At 56.3% G+C, this 16,349-nt stretch overlaps 1 protein-coding gene across 2 annotated transcripts in view; it reads left to right on the top strand.

Annotated features, from left to right (window-relative positions):
• The first annotated feature begins 989 nt into the window (after window positions 1-989).
• The window catches only part of PITPNM3 (PITPNM family member 3), a 107,594-nt gene continuing 92,234 nt past the window's right edge, over window positions 990-16,349 (top strand). For both annotated transcript variants that reach the window (XM_045375501.3, XM_045375499.3), the window contains exon 1: window positions 990-1,160. In XM_045375501.3, the coding sequence (XP_045231436.2) occupies window positions 1,139-1,160 (22 nt within the window). In that variant the 5' untranslated portion in view covers window positions 990-1,138. The remainder of the gene's footprint in view (window positions 1,161-16,349) is intronic.

Genomic DNA, 16,349 nt, shown 5'->3' with positions numbered 1-16,349 from the left:
TGAAATTCTCCAGTTGACCTTTTCCCTGTTAAGTGGAGTGGGACAGGGTGGGTTGGGTGCCTGGCTATATAGACGGTAACTGGGCTTCAGCCTTACCAGTTTCCGGGGGGAGGCAGGGCACCATCTCAGTGGAAGGTTGCTACCTCTCAGGCACCGCCAAATACGATTGGCCATCTCCTGCCCTCTGTTGGGGCTGGACTGCGGATCCCTGCTGCCCCTAAGCAGAGCTCATAACCCAAATCTTCGTGGCCCACGAGGCCTGTCCACTAGCATCCCTGCATCCCGGTTTGGGAAGTGGAAGGCGGGTACTGCTCACCACCAGGCCACTGGGGTCCACAAAGCCTGCCCCAGCCTGGAACCCAGGTGGATGTGCAAGTGTTTTACTTACCCCTTGAGGGTTAAAATCACGGGAATCCCTTCTCTTTTGAGGTTAGGTCAGACGCTATAAATGATTCAGAGCCCCTGGAGTGGGGGCTGATGGAGGGGGTCCCTCTCTTGTCTCTGATCCCACAGCGACTTTCCTCTTGGCTTCGTGGGAGCCTCCCTGGGTCCCTGTCCTCCTTCCTCTCCCCGTTCCCTCTGTCCCTCTCTCCCGGAGCCGGGCTCTGGGTCTCTGGTCTCCTCTGAATTTCTCTCTCTCTCCCTCTCCCTCGGCGTTCCGGCCCTAGGAGCGTCTCTCTCCAGCGCTGTCTCACAGTCTCTGCGCCCCTCTCCCAGTCCAGGGCCCCGTCTCTGTCCGGCCCGCAGTGTCTCGGGCTGTCTCCGCGTCTCTGCGCCCCTGGGCTGCCGCCCCTCGCGCGCTGCGGTTGCCTCGCGGGCCGGAGCGGAGCGGGCTGGAGCGCGAAGGCCGCGGCCCGGGGCGGGGGTGCGGGCCCGCGGGGGCGGCGTTGGGCGCCTTCCTTCGTCAGTCCCTCCCCGGCGGCGCGGGGGGTTGGGGGGGCGCGGCCGCCGCTCGGCGCCTTTAAGGGAGCGGGAGGGAGCGGCGAGGCGGCGGCGGCTGCGGTGGCGGCAGCCGAGGCGAGCGGGGCGGGGGCGCGGGCGCGGCGCTCGGAGTCCGTTCGGGGCCGGAGGCGGCCGGGGCCGGGCCCGGGAGGCGCGAGGAGCGCGGGTAGCGCCGCCGGAGCCCGCCGCCCGGGACATGGCTAAGGCGGGCCGTGCAGGTGAGGGCGGGCGCGGGGAGGGCAGGGCCGGGGCCCGGGGGAGGGACTCGCGCGTCTCGAGGAGGGGCCGCCGGCCCAGGTGAGCCCCTCACGCAGGTGGGCGGAGGTCCTGGGAGGGCGGAGGGGGCGGTGGCGGGGCTGGACCTCCTGCGCGTGGAGAGGGGGCTGTGCGCGCCCCCAGTCCTTCCTGCGCCCCCGGTCACCTCGCGGGACACTGCGTCCCCCTCTCCAGGGCCCCGCCGGAAAGGGCCAGGTCTGCGGCGCCCCGGGCCAGTCCCGCCGTTGGGAGCCCTCTGCACCCTCCGGAGGCCCCGGGCAGACCCGGGCTCCCCCACCGAAGGGGATGTCCCGTGGCCGCCGCTTCGTCCCACACCCCCAACGCAAACCGGGACGCGCCCCCTGGTCCTGCAGCTCTCTCCATCCAGGACGCCACAACCCCCCGCCCCAGCCCCCGTCACCAGCTCAGTCCAGAGACCCAGATTCCTTCTCGGGAAGAAGGGGAGCCCCGCGCCGCCCCGGCAGCTGGCCGCCCCGCCCCCTCCCCCATCGACCCTGGGACCCAAAGCCTCGGCTGTGGAGGCCTCTTCTGGGGTCCCGTGGGCTCTGCCCTCCCCCAGGCTCAGAAGGTGTAGCCCGTGGTTTGAGGGAGCTGGCATTAGTCATTCGTTCATTCATCCAGCCCGACGTTCATTCACTAGCATCTGCTCTGTGCCAGACCCTGAACTGGGCACCGGGGCTCAGGCGGACTCAGCCCCCCTGCTGCGCCCATGCTGGGGAGACCCAGGCCCGTGACTCATCGGGCACACTCTGGGCCCGATGGTGCCTTGGGAGGCGGGTGGAGGATAGCTGTGCCCACAGGGCCGGCCATACAGTAGGCGGCAGCAAGCCTGGTCTCGGCAGTGCCTCTTGTGAGGCTGGTGTGTGAGAATCTACCGTGAACTCACAACCAACCCGTGACGTTGGCAGGTGCCATGCTGTCCCCCAGGACCGGGTTCGACGGTGAAGGAATGGGTGTGAATTCACCCGTATGCACACTGGGTGTGAATACCACCAGGCTGTGTGTCAATCCACCCCCACGCACGAAAGCTGCCTGGGACCCTGGGCTGGGGACCCGTCTCTCTGTGCAGGCACTGAGTCTGTAAGATTTAGGTGCCTGAGAATGCACTCCCATTCTGTCCCCAGGGAGTCACCCCTGTCGGGGTGGGGCCGGTTGTGTGAGACACAGCCAGTATGGAACACAGCTAAACAGCCTTCTCACTCCCCTCCCTTTTCCCCTCCTGAGGGAGGCACTGTGAGATGACGCCAGGGAGGCTGAAAAAGGCTTCTTGCCTCCCTCTTCCCTCCACCATGCCTGGGTCCTCACCCACCCCGACTCCTTAAAATGGCCCGTAGCAGGGCGTGTGTTCCGTCCGCTGCCCTACTCTGTGTGTGCGTGTGTGTGTGTGTGTGTGTGCGTGCATGCATGCACCTGGACGCCGTGAGCACAGGTCACCTGCCAGGACACTGTCTTCACAACAGCAGTGAACAGTTCTATGTACTGCTTGTTCTATGTACTAGGCAGGATGCTAAGCTCGTCACTGCACTGTGATCCTGGGAGCAAGGAATTGCGACTCTCCCCCTTTTAAAACATCTAGAAACAGATACTCAGAGAAATAGCAGTCTCAAGGTGGCTCAGAGGGTCTGAGCAGAGCCTGGACTCACAGCCAGGTCTATTGGACTTGAAGGACTCTCTCTGTCACTGTCCTGATAGGTGACCCCCTTACCAAATGGGGGTACCAGTCTCGGTCCCTCTGCCTGAGCCTATGGGTCCTTTGGTCCCTGGGCTGACAGTCTGTGGGAATTTGTTCCAGTGACAGGTGGAAAAACGGCCCTGCTCTGAGCATCGATGCCTCGTGCTGTTCTAACATTTTTTTTTTGCTGCTGCAATTTCACGCTTGGCCCTTTCCCTCGAGGCAACACAGATTCACCACGTCTGTGGATCCAGTGCCTGGGCTCCTGCCCCCCACACTCAGCAGTCACCCCAAGGAGTCTGGTTACCTCTCCCTTCTCAGCTGTCCCAGGCTCCTCTGCATTTTGTAAATGCCCCTTCTCTTTTTCTTTCTTCTTCTTCTTCTTTTTTTTTTTTTTTTTTTTTTTTTTTTTTGAGACAGAGTCTCGGTCTGTCTCCCAGGCTGGAGGGCAGTGGCTTGATCTCGGCTCACTGCAACCTCCGCCTCCCAGGCTGAAGCGATTCTCCTGCCTCAGCCTCCCGAGTAACTGGTATTACAGATACCTACCACCACGCCTGGCTAATTTTTGTGTTTTTAGTAGAGATGGGGTTTCACCATGTTGGCCAGGCTGATTTTGATCTCCTGACCTCAAATGATCTGCCCACCTTAGCCTCCCAAAGTGATGGGATTACAAGTGTGAGCCACTGTGCCCGGCCTCCCTTCTCTTCTTGAGGCTCCTAAGCCTATCGAATCGAAAACAACACATAGTAATGTGGGCATGAGAATCACATATTCCCCATTGGCAATTGGCAACATCTGTGAAGAATAGATTGGTGAGCTTCAGAACAGAGGGATCCCTTGGAGGTCAGGAACCCATCTCTTTCTTCACAGCTGGGGAAACTGAGGCCCAAGGAGACCATGTAACAGAGAGAGGGGTGGCTGTTCAGTACCACCTGCCTCGGATGGGCAGACTGATGGGCAGGAATGATCAGGCCTTCACTCTGGGGGATGACATGGGAACAAAGGGCAGCTAAAGGCCAGGAGTGGAGGCTGTGGCACCTGACCTGTGAGTGAGGGGTCTGCACCATGACCTTCGAGGTGTTCCCTCTAGAATCTGGCCAGTAGATCACCCACAGAGAGAAAAGACAGAGCTTTGGGCCCCAGGGCTGCCATGGTACCTGACTTTAGGTCATCACATGTGGTCTAGTGAATAATACCCCTGGAGTTGTGCAGTGCACAGCCTGAGCAGCAGGTCATGGCTGTGCCAGATTTGTGACACGGCTTGTGTCAGACAAGAGCTAAAGGGAGGCAGTGAAAGGACTTTCACACTGCCAGGAAAATCCAGGTACAAGAGAAATTGTTATCAGGGCCCAGAGAGGATGAGATAAATCTTGAGAAGATGAATCCAGATGGGTTCCAGTTCTCAATCTCTAGGGGAGGTTTCAGTTACACAGACAGGTATCATTTATGGTGGCCCCAGTCTAGCCAGCGACAGGGAGGTGGGGGCAGGGGTGGGGAGGATTCAGAAGCTCTGTGTAGGAAGGGATAATTTACAGTACACAGTTCCCCATGGAGCAGAGAGGCCAGTGGGTGGCTTGAGACAATGAAGGCTGGGTTTCTCTGGGAGATGGGCCCTAAAGGCTAGCAGAGTTTGGATAGAAAGGTGGCCAGGGGGCTGGGCGTGGTGGCTCACGCCTGTAATCCCAGAACTTTGGGAGGTCGAGGCGGGGGGATCACGAGGTCAAGAGATTGAGACCATCCTGGCTAACACGGTGAAACCCCGTGTCTACTAAAAACACAAAAACAAAATTAGCCGGGCATGGTGGTGGGCGCCTCTAGTCCCAGCCACTCGAGAGGCTGAGGTGAGAGAATGGTGTGAACCCAGGAGTCAGAGCTTGCAGTGAGCCGAGATTGTGCCACTGCACTCCAGCCTGGGCGACAGAGCGAGACTCCGTCTCAAAAAGAAAAGAAAAGGAAGGTGGCCAGGGGCCAGCGTGCAGGTGGGGGTAATGGCTTGAACAAAGGCTAGGAGGATGGAAGGGAGGAGGCGCATGTGTAAATATGGAAGGACTGCTATGGGTAGGCGTGGAGGGTGGGCAGGAAGGGCCCAAGAGTAAAGAAATCTGTCTGGCTGGAGTGGAAGAGTGCAGAAGGTCAAAAGGAACTCCAAAAAGCATGAAGACAGGAGTGCCGGGGTATGACTTGGGTGTTTCGACAGATCCCTCCGGCTGGGACGTGAGGGCTCCTGGGAAGCTGGAGAGAGGCCAGCCGGGTGGAGCAGCCTTTGTTGGGAAGGGTTGGTTCTGATGCCTGCCAGCCACACTGCCCCTCCCTTCCTGTCTACCTCCTTGTGTCCCTCCCTCTGCACCTCAACAGGCTGCCCCTCTCTCCCACTGGGAGAATGCGAGTTTTGGGTGGGGGCAGGTCCTCAGGCTAGGCAGGAGCAGAGTGAGCAGCCTAGAGGGTCTTGGCACCTCTCAGGCTGGGGCAGGAATGTCTGCAGAGACAAAGCCGAGGCCACGGGGCTGGGCCTCCCGGGCCGGAGGAACCAGTTTATTCTCCTCTCAGGTGTTAGCCTCTGCTCTGAGGGGTATTGCTGGCAGGCTTCCATGTGGCAAACCTAGTAATTTGAGTCAGTAAAGTAATGATCCTACAGTGTTCGGATGGGAGCGAACATTTCCATACTCATGTTCCAAGTCCTCCTTAACAATGGGTCGCTGAGGGCCCGTGAGGGGTAGGTATTTAGCCAACGTCACAGAAGAAGGTGATGGCAGAGCCTGGGTTTCCAGAGTGTGGACTTTGCTCTGCTGAGTCAGCCTCCTTTGGGGTCCTCCTGGAGTGGGGTGTGTGCTGTCACATCCTCCCAAAGCCAGACCAACCTTCTCCTGGGCCCTTTACTCTGTGGCTCCCAGGGGCAGGGACTAGTGGCTGGGAGGAAACATCAGGAAGCTTGGTTTCCACTCAGGGGAGGAAACATCTGGAAGCTTGGAAAAGGGACTAGTGCAGATTTTTTTTTTTAAACATTTTTTAATCCTTTTTTTTTTTTTTTCATAGAAACGGGGGTCTCATCATGTTGCCCAGGCTGGTCTCAAACTCTGGGCCTCAAGTAATCCTTCCTGCTTTGACTTCCCAAAATGCTGGGATTACAGGCATGAGCCATCACAACTGGACAACGCTGGAATTCTTAAATCTTTGGGGAGGTGCCAGGGGATTTGAGGCATGACTGAGAAACTCCCAGGCCTAGGGCACTGATTGCTTTACTGTGTATCTTGGGACGGGCATTGCATTCTGCAAGGAGATGGTACACTCACTTTCTCTGGTCCCCAGTGGGAAGGCTATGGTCAAACCATACGCCAGTGTCCAGACTCCAGGCTTTTCAAAAGCTTTCTTTTGCAGTCTGGTGTGTACTAGAGCTTCGATGTGCCTCATGTTCCTGAGCAAATATGCCGGCCTCTGTGAAGTCACCTGTCACACCAGCAGACCCGGCAGGTCCTACCCTGAGATGTTTGTTGCCTCTCAGTTCTGGCTGTGGTGTCCTTGTTTGAGCCAAGGATGGTGCAGCTCAAACAGAGAGGTTCCACCTCAAGCCTGTGACCCTGGGCCTGGAACCCCTTATCTCCCATATGAGGCCTCTATGACTTGACCTGTGTTTGGAAGTCCAGTGTGGCAGGACACAGAATACGAGGACATGGCTGGACAGTGTCCCTGCCCCAGCCACTTGCCTGGACCATGTCTGGGTCAGACTGGCCAGAAGCTGTGATGTTTTTCTCACGTACATCTTCATATGAGACTTCACGGCTGGAGGTGGCCTGGTGATCTCTCAGTTCTACCTGTTAAGCAGGTTGGGAGACAGAGACCAGACCCTTTCGTTCAAGGGTCCTTCTCTGAGGTCTGACATCCTTTCCCCTTCAAGGACAGAGAGAGTGAACTGTCAGAGACCACGGAGGCTTTAGGGATTGGGGACTTCCTGGTAGGACCCAGCTGCCTTCCAGGAATTCTGAGATCCTAGGATCGGGAGTTTGCATGCTGGGACCGATGTGGCTCAGATCTTACAGCAGCTCTCAGCATGCTTTTCTGTCCAATGGCTCAACAGCATCTCTGAGGTAGAGCCAATGTTTTTTTTTCTTTTTTCTTTTGAGACGGAGTCTCGCTCTGTCGCCCAGGCTGGAGTGCAGTGGCCGGATCTCAGCTCACTGCAAGCTTCGCCTCCCAGGTTCACGCCATTCTCCCGCCTCAGCCTCCCAAGTAGCTGAGACTACAGGCGCCCGCCACCATGCCCGGCTAGTTTTTTGTATTTTTAGTAGAGACGGGGTTTCACCATGTTAGCCAGGATAGTCTCGATCTCCTGACCTCGTGATCCACCCGCCTCGGCCTCCCAAAGTGCTGGGATTACAGGCTTGAGCCACCGCGCCCGGCCGGTAGAGCCAATGTTATTCTCATTTTATGAATGAGAAACTGAGGCCCAGAAGGGTTAACTGTCTAGTTCTGGAATCACACATAAAGTTAGAGGCAAAGCTGGAATTAGAGCTTGTGTCTCTTCTACTGCTGGAGTCAGTATTCGTGGGAGCTAACTTGTCTAACAAAGCAGAGCCCTGGCTCTGGCACTGGTTGACCTTGAACTGCCCTCTTTGGGCCTCAGTTTCCTTATCTGTAAAAGTGAAAGGGAAGAGTTTGGGGGTCAGGATGAGCTTCAGGCTCTTTCCAGCTCCATCCCTGCTCTCTCCTTTTTGGTGGCCTCCCTGGCTGTGGGTTTTACTGTGTCCTGAAGAGGCCTTGCCCCTTCTCAACTCTGACCTTGCATTGATCCTCCCAGACTTGAGGGTCAGTGAATCAATGGGGAGCTGAGGACGTGGACGTGGAGAGCACGTGCCTCCTGGCAGGCCATCACCAGGTCTGCAGCCAGGAGCCTGGAAGGGGGTGGCCAGGGTCCCCAGGGGAAGGACTTGGTGTGGGAGGGGGGAGGAGAGAATGCATAACAAATGAGTTTGGAAATCAAATGAGATCTGAGCTCCCCGCCCACTCCCTCAAATCTCTCTCTACTCTCTCTCTTTTAAAATTCCTGTTTTCTAAAGAGAAAGAAAATGCTAAATTGCACCCCCTTTTGCAAACGGAATAGAGGCTTAGTGAGTCACTCCGGAGGTAAATGCCACCTCCAGGGTCCCACGTGTGCCTGTGGAGGCCTGCACAGCTGTGTGGCCACCAGCCCCCACCGGGTACGTGTGTGGCGAGGGTAGACAGGGGGCAGGAGCCTCTCGTGTGTCCACGACTCTGGAGTGGGAGCTGGGTCCCAGCACTGGGGCCCCACCCAGCCAACCTGCTTCCTCCAGGCTCTCCCAGGGCTGGATTTGTGAGGCTCACACATTCATGGGGCCACAGCTCAGACTGGGCCAGGCTGGAAGCCTCTGTGGTCACTGTCAGGGCTCGATTTGAGGCTAGAGATGGGGTGCAGGGTGTGGCATGTTGGGGTTCAGTCTGTGGCTGGAGTTGGCACAGTGTGAGTGAATTTGGGGCTCCATGGGGTGTAGTCTGTGTGGCCAGGGCTGCGGGGGTTTGCATCTGCCTCTCGAAAGCAGGCGTCTCAGGTTTTGTGAAGCTGCTCTCTCTAGGTGTCTTGGTGAAACTCTTCTCCAGGGCTGGTGAGCAAGACAGCTTGGAGTGAACCACCTACCAGGGGAAGGTTCCTGGGGGCGTTGGGAGCCTCGTCTCTCTCTGGGAGGGTCAGCCTGTTTGTTAGAAGACCTGGGACATGGGAGGCGAGCGAGCAGGTGTTCCTCTTCCCAGATGACCCATTCTTCTGGAAGGAGGGGAAGTAGCCGTCTGTTAGCTGGTAGCAGGGATGCCAAACAAGGGTTGAAAGCAAAAATAGAAACGCGCTGGGCTCTGTCTGGGAGGGGCGTTGAGTTCTGGTGGATCCCAGAGGCCTCTTCTGAGCTGTCTGCTGCTGACACCGTGTTTGCTTGGCTCTGGGTGTTTGCAGAGCACGTCACGTCCTGCACTCCTGCCCTCCTCGGGGAGAGACCTAGGTGTGCAGGATGTGGGACTGTGAGCTCTCGGGGCTGGCAACTGGAAGGCTTTTACTTGTTCTAGAGTCTGTGTTTCAGAGATTCTGAGTGTCTGTGGCCGCACCTCACTCATGCACCACTGACCTTTTCTGATTGTTCTGGGTCGGTCCAGATGACCACCCTCCACAGAACTCCTTTTGGCCCCGATGTCACCCCTGTGGGTTCCTTCTCTTCCCCTTGCTCCTACTTCCTGCCCCCCATGAGGCTAGTCCCAGCCGAGCAACTCTGGAATCATCCCTTGTGGTAAAAAGAGCTATTTTCAGCTTTCCCATTACTGCCCAGTTCGAGTGTGTGTGTGTGTGTTTATCCCTCGCAGCCTCTGTGTTTCCTTCTTGCATAGTATAATCTGGAGCAGCGATGAGAGCTCCGCCTCTGGGGCTCTGGCTGGCAATTCCTGGCACTGTGCTTTGGCACCAAATGGAGGGGCCTGGGGGCAGAGGCAACCTTGGGCTCCATCTTTGCTCAGTTGCAGTTCAGGAGTGGCAGGTGGTATGAGTCGAATCACCTGCAGGGGGTCACGTTGGCTCTTGCTGGCATGGGTGGGGAGCTGCTACCTTCCTACTGTTTGCTCCAGGCTAATGGCAACCTCTGATGTGCTTCTCAAAAAGCTGGCCGTTTCATTGAGGTGGTGGTCTTTGAAAGAGACCCCAAACGGGCGCGGTGGCTCACGCCTGTAATCCCAGCACTTTGGGAGGCCGAGGCGGGCACATCTCCTGAGGTCAGGAGTTTGAGACCAATCTGACCAACATGGAGAAACCCTGTCTCTACTAAAAATACAAAATTAGCCGAGCGTGGTGGCGGGCACCTGTAATCCCAGCTACTCAGGAGGCTGAGGCAGGAGAATCGCTTGAACCCGGGAGGCGGAGGTTGCGGTGAGCCAAGATCACACCATTGCACTCCTGGGCAACAAGAGTGAAACTCAGTTAAAAAGAAAAAAAAAAAAAACAAAGAGACCCCAGCATCCTTTGAGGAGTCTGATTCCAACCTGGCCTCCCGTTGCCTGGGTAGGTGCCTGGACCTTGAGTCCCTGTTCTCAGCTCTCTGCAAGGGGGTCCTGGGTTGAGCAGAAGGAATGCTTCCCGCTGTCCTGTCTTTCGGGCTGCCTTCCTGGGGAGCCTGCAGGTGGCAGAGCCTGTCGTGGCACAGTGGCAGGTGCTATGGGGAACTCGTTTTAGAGGGAGGAGAGAGCCTCTTCCTTATGGAACAAGAGTCTGGCGGGACATAGGGGGGACAGCTGGGCCTTGGGAGAATTGTTCCAAATAATTCAGAACTGTTGGGAGCCTAATTGGCAGAGCAAATGAAAGTACAATAGATAGCCAAAGCTATTAATCACTAATTATCTCCTAAATAAGGTAATTAATGGGTATTTAAGTGGCATATTTATGACACACCAGCAGGTCTTCAAAAAGCACATTTTCCCCAGAGCAACTGGTTTGGCCAACTGTGCCCTGCTTGGAGACCCCCCTTACCCCTAGAAATAGGCGGCGTGACAGGAGGCACATCAGTTTTCTTCTCTGAGCTTCAGTTTTCTCATCTGTCCACAAGAATCCTGAGTCCTTTCTTACTGACCTCCCTGGGCTATCATGATGACAACAGGCAGCGGAGGCTGTGGAAATCCCAGGCAACCGTTTGCAATGCCGTACAGAATTATTCTTTTTTTTTTTTTTTTTTTTTTTTAGACGGAGTCTTGCTCTGTCACCCAGGCTGGAGTGCAATGGCGCGATCTCAGCTCACTGCAACCTCCACCTCCCTGGTTCAAGCAATTCTCCCTGACTCAGCCTCCCGAGTAGCTAGGATCACAGGCATGCGCCACCATGCCTGGCTAATTTTGGTATTTTTTAGTAGAGACGGGGTTTCGCCCTGTTGGCCAGGTTGGTCTCCAACTCCTGACTTCAGGTGATCTACCTGCCTCTGCCTCCCAAAGTGCTGGGATTACAGGCGTGAGCCGCCGTGGCCGCCCTGTACGGACTTTAGAGTGAACATATCTTTCACGTTATTTGATACAAGTCCGTGATTGTGCTGGGGGCCGTTCTGTGGCCAGGGTCAGGGCTTGGTCTGTGGCTAGTAGTGTTGTTGGTCTGTGACTGAGTCAAGCTGGGTCTGTGGTCAGGTTCGTGGTGTGGTTTGAGACAGGAGTTGTGGCACGGCCTGTGGCCATGGTCATAACTCAGTCTATGGCCGAACCGAAAGTCGAGGCTGTGGTTGAGGTTGAGGTTTGGGCCACGGCTAGTCTCAGACCTGAGCTGCCCTCAGGACAATTCTACAACCTGAAGTCAGCCTCAGTCTTTAAGCGCGTTCCTGGTGGATGGCTGGACCCGCCAGGTTGCCCTGGAAGCTGGATTTCTTCCTGGCTCCTCCAGGATGTTGGCTCCAGATGCTGCGTACTCGGGCGGATAGGCCCTTCCAGGGCTCCTGGCGTGTCCCCTGAAACAGACGAGCACATGAGCTCATCAGTGGCACATATAGCAGTTTGGGAGATAGTTAGGACATGTTTCTATAGCAACCAACCCCCAACCAGCACTGGTTTCCTTCAATAATGCCTTTTTCTGGAAGCAGCTTCTCCTGGCCTCTCATCTCTCCCTGGACAGCCTTACTTCAAGGCTGAGGATGGGCTGGCTGGCCCTGGACTGGTCTGGTCTCCAAATTCACCCTGATCCAGAGAGGAAGCCTGAGGACATTCCCTCAGGGATGCTCCCCTGAGAGGGGGCCTTGCTAAGATCTCCCCTGTGCCGGGCCACACTGAGCTTGACCAGAGCCTTCCCCGTGCCCAGCCCTGACCTGGCGGAGGATAGGAGCCTAGAGAGGATTCCTACCAGGTGTCTGCCCAGGGGAATCCCACAGCCCAGTGGAGCAGGCAGGCCTGGACCCAGTCTGTAAATAGGGACTCTGAGGGACACAGATGCTGGACATGAAGGACACACAAGGAGACAGGCGCCCGGGCTGGCCTCAGGAGCCAAGAAGGACTTCCAGCTGATGCTTCAAGCATCAATAGGAATTGGGGGTGGGATGGGGAGATAGAAGACATTTCAGGCTTCAGGACCTGCAGGAGGAAAGGCCTGGGGATGAAGAGGAGCATGGCGTGAAGGCCCTCCTGGTGGCAATGTGCTGCTGAAGCCCAGGATGCTGGAAGGAGAGGCTGGGAGGGAGAGCAAGTCCTGGCCAGCAGTAGTTCAAGTTTAGGGGGCAGACAAGGCAAGCCCCAGGGAGCTGCGATGGGAGGGAGGAGAGAGGAACTGGCCCCATGAGTGTGGGCAGGGGCAAGCATTTCCAGCCTTTGGGGAGTGGAGAGGCTCCCATTCCAGGGGCCTGAGAAGAAGGAGAGGGGCCTGTCCTTGGAAGCTACCGCGGATGAAAGAACCAAAGAAAAGCTCTTGGAGAATCACGATTTATTATTTTATTTAACACACCCTTTTCTAGCACTGATGGAGTCTCAGGCACTCTGCTGAACCTTTTAAAGTGTTTGTTCATGTAATCCTCACTGCGACACTATGTAAGCATGATTATCCTCCCCGTTTTACAGAGCAGGAAACTGAGGCACAGAAGGTTTCCTGTCATTTAGTAAGATCACTAATCGGTAAGTGGCAGAACTGGGGCTGGAAGCAGTCAGGTGGCAGTGGGACGGTGGTTCCCTCGAGGGAGGAGGAGGTAGACGGGAGGTGGGGCTTGACAGTCACCTGCCTGTCCGAGGGAGCCTCAGGGACCCCAGGGCAGAGCTGAGAGCACTGAAGTGTGATTCTAAGTGCGTGTGTGTCTGTGTGTGTGTGTGTGTGTGTCTGTGTGTGTCTGTGTGTCTGTGTGTGTCTGTGTGTGTGTGTCTGTGTGTGTGTGTGCGTGTGTCTGTGTGTGTGTCTGTGTGTGTCTGTGTGTGTGCCTGTGTGCGTGTGTGTATGTGCCTGTGTGCGTGTGTGTCTGTGTGTGTATCTGTGTGTGTGTGTGTCCGTGTGTGTGTCTGTGTGTGCGCGCGCGTGTGTGTCTGTGTGCATGTGTGTATGTGTCTGTGTGCGTGTGTGTCTGTGTGTGTATCTGTGTGTGTGTGTGTGTCCGTGTGTGTGTGTGTCTGTGTGTGTGTGTGTGTGTGTGTGTGAGAGAGAGAGAGACCATTCAAATGAGCCTCAGCCCTGCCATCAGGCACTGCTCTCACTCTTGGCTCCTCTCCTTTTCTGTTTTTTATTTTATTTTTATTTTTTTGAAACAGAGGCTCACTCTGCGCCCCAGGCTGGAGGGCAGTGGCATGATGATGGCTCAATGCAGCCTCCACCTCCTGGGCTCAAGTGATCCTCCCACGTCAGCCTCCTGAGTACCTGGGACTATAGGCACATGCCACCCTGCCAGGCTTATTTTTTTATTTTGATTTTTTTGTACAAATGGGGTCTCACTTTGTTGACCTGACTGGTCTCAAACTCCTGGGCTCAAGCAATCCTCTCTTGCCTTGGCCTCCCAAAGTGCTGGGATTACAAGTGTGTGGCACCATGCCTGGCCTCCCTCTCCTCTTCTGAGGCACAGATTGCTTAAGTCCATCCAGCATTGGCAGGCTGCAGCTTCTGATATAGCCATAGGCAGGGCTGGGCCTGGAAGCTGTGGCCACAGGCCAATAGGTACAGGTGCCGGCCCAGTGCTGTGCACCCACCAGGGCCTCGCTCAGGGGCACCTGTTCCTCCCTGGAGGTCTGGAAATTGCACATGTTATCTGAATGTCCCTGGAGTCACAACTGCCAGCAGACACCCATGTGCCCTCCTTTTCCCTGATGCTCCTTACCCTTGAGGAGAAAGTTCTAGATCCAGCTTTACCTGGAAAGGGCTCAGTTGTTTTGGCCTATGTCTCTCCCTTCCTCCCACCTGCCCCAGCCTGGCCAACCCTGCCAACCCCTTCCCTGGAGGCTCGTCTTGTCTTCCCCTCCCCCAGAAACCCTCTGGGCACCCTAGCCGGTCCCTGCTTCTGGGAGGTGCAGTTCCCACTTGCCACGGGACAGACACTGCGGGTGTGGAATTTCGCATGGGCCAGGCCGCCTGCTCCTCTGTTCCTCCCGTGCTCTGTGCAGGGAGCAGTATAGGTCTGTGCCCCCAGGGCTGGCACTTCTGAGGGCAGGGACTGTTCCAGTTCAGCTCTGTCCCCTACTCCTTCCTCCTGGGCACCATCTGGCCCAAGGTCTGGCCCAGGAAGCATCGGCCAATACCTTTGTTCTGCATCTTACGGTCAGGGCGTTCCTCACTGTGAACCGTCTTCCCCTCAGACAGAGTTCCCGAGTACGGGGGTGGCATCTTCTTTCACCTGAGGACTCTGCCCCTGGGCTGGGGCTGCCTTGGGGTCCCTGATATAGAGGAGATGCCTGTCCATGTGTCTGCCTGTATGTCTCTCTGTCTGCCTATTCCTACGTCCCTGTGTGGGAAAGATGGTCAGGAGGAGCTGTCGACCTGAGCGGGGTCTTTGGCTGCACCCATGCTAGGGAGATCCAGACCCATGACAAGCTCCCAGAGACCACTCTGGACCTGAGTTGGGGGGTATCGGGGCCAGGAGAGGGAGTGGGGATGGCTTCTAGCAGCCCCTCCCACTGAGCGGCCCAGCTGGGAGCTGTGCTGGCATTGCTGGGGTGAAGGGTCATTTGTTTCTCTCTAAATTGCTAGAGGAAGAGTTGGGATATTCCCCTTCTCTTTAATCCTGACTTCACATTTTAAATAAATGTGGGGCTGGGTTCAGTGGCTCACACCTGTAACCCCAGCACTTTGGGAGACCGAGGTGAGCAGATCGCTTGAGCTCGGGAGTCCAAGACCAGCCTGGGCAACGTGGCAAGACCCTGTCTCAATTAAAAAACAAAAAGTGGCCGGGTGCGGTGGCTCAAGCCTGTAATCCCAGCACTTTGGGAGGCCGAGACGGGCGGATCACGAGGTCAGGAGATCGAGACCATCCTGGCTAACACGGTGAAACCCCGTCTCTACTAAAAAATACAAAAAATTAGCTGGGCGAGGTGGCGGGCGCCTGTAGTCCCAGCTACTCGGGAGGCTGAGGCAGGAGAATGGCGTGAACCCGGGAGGCGGAGCTTGCAGTGAGCTGAGATCGCGCCCCTGCACTCCAGCCTGGGCGACAGAGCGAGACTCCGTCTCAAAAAAAAAAAAAAAGTAAAAATAAATCAATGTGGTCGTGAAGGTGGATGGAAGGAGGGTCTTCAGGAGGAGGTGGGCTGGGCCTTGGAGGACACAGATAGAGCTCTGAGGCCTTGGGGAGGGCTCCTGGCGGCTGCCTGGAAGCCCCTCAGGTGGGTTTACCTTGCCTCAATCGTTGGTCCCGTAGCTGATAAGGCCACCATTTCCAAGTGCCAGGCAGTGGACTGGACGCTGTAGGGGCTGATGTCATTTAAATCTCCTAACGCCGGGCGCGGTGGCTCACGCCTGTAATCCCAGCACTTTGGGAGGCCGAGGCGGGCGGATCACAAGGTCAGGAGATCAAGACCACGGTGAAACCCCGTCTCTACTAAAAATACAAAAAATTAGCCGGGCGCGGTTGTGGGCGCCTGTAGTCCCAGCTACTCGGGAGGCTGAGGCAGGAGAATGGCGGGAACCCGGGAGGCGGAGCTTGCAGTGAGCTGAGATCCGGCCACTGCACTCCAGCCTGGGCGACAGAGCGAGACTCCGTCTCAAAAAAAAAAAAAAAAAAAATCTCCTAACAGTGGGGTGAGGATTATGATGCTCGTTTTCCAGATGAGAAAAGCGAGGCTCAGTGAAGTTAACTTGCTTCAGGTCCTAGATTAGCAAGTGGTAACACTGCACCAGATTTGTGTCGTTCCAAAGCCCGTGTTCTAACCTCTACTAAATTTTCACCCGTGGCTGGAGCTGATGTACTTTGTGTGTGAAGGAGAGAGAGAGAGAATTCTGGGAGTGGGCATGCATGCATGATTCTTAGGAACAGTATTAGGAAGCGGGGTGGCAGGTAGGTAGGCTCACACTGTCCAAGGAATGCCGGCAGACACACACACAACAGCCACGCAGACACAGGGACAGATGCTCGTGTAACACTAGACACCTCTACGTAGGAATGTCGACATCCATTTAGATTTTCCCACAGACACAAGGATACCCAGATATTGATTTGTAGAGCTGATGTGCAGATGGTTCTAGAACTGGGACAGCTGAGCCCCCCAGGACTGGGGCCCCCATGAGGAGCCAGGGGCAGGCCTCTGGCCTCTTGCCCAGCTGGCCAGCAGCAGGTAGAAGGGTTGCTATTTCCAAGAGAGCAGGCAATGGAGAGAGGAGGAGACTGAGGTCCCCCACCCTGAGCTTTACTGCAGAGGAAATGCCTTCCTGAAACATCCCTGAGGCTCCGTTTCCTTAGCCGTAAGGTGGGGATTCATTATATCTACTTTGCTAGGCTTGGTTAGGATGACTTTAGCTAATGTCTGAAAAGCAGCTAGCAGACTGCCTGGCACG

The sequence above is a fragment of the Macaca fascicularis genome, chromosome 16 (genome assembly GCF_037993035.2).
Source record: "Macaca fascicularis isolate 582-1 chromosome 16, T2T-MFA8v1.1".
In the NCBI taxonomy this organism is placed as follows: Eukaryota; Metazoa; Chordata; class Mammalia; order Primates; family Cercopithecidae; genus Macaca; species Macaca fascicularis.
The sequence above is the reverse complement of the archived record's forward strand: the minus strand, read 5'-3'. Positions and strand labels throughout refer to the sequence as shown.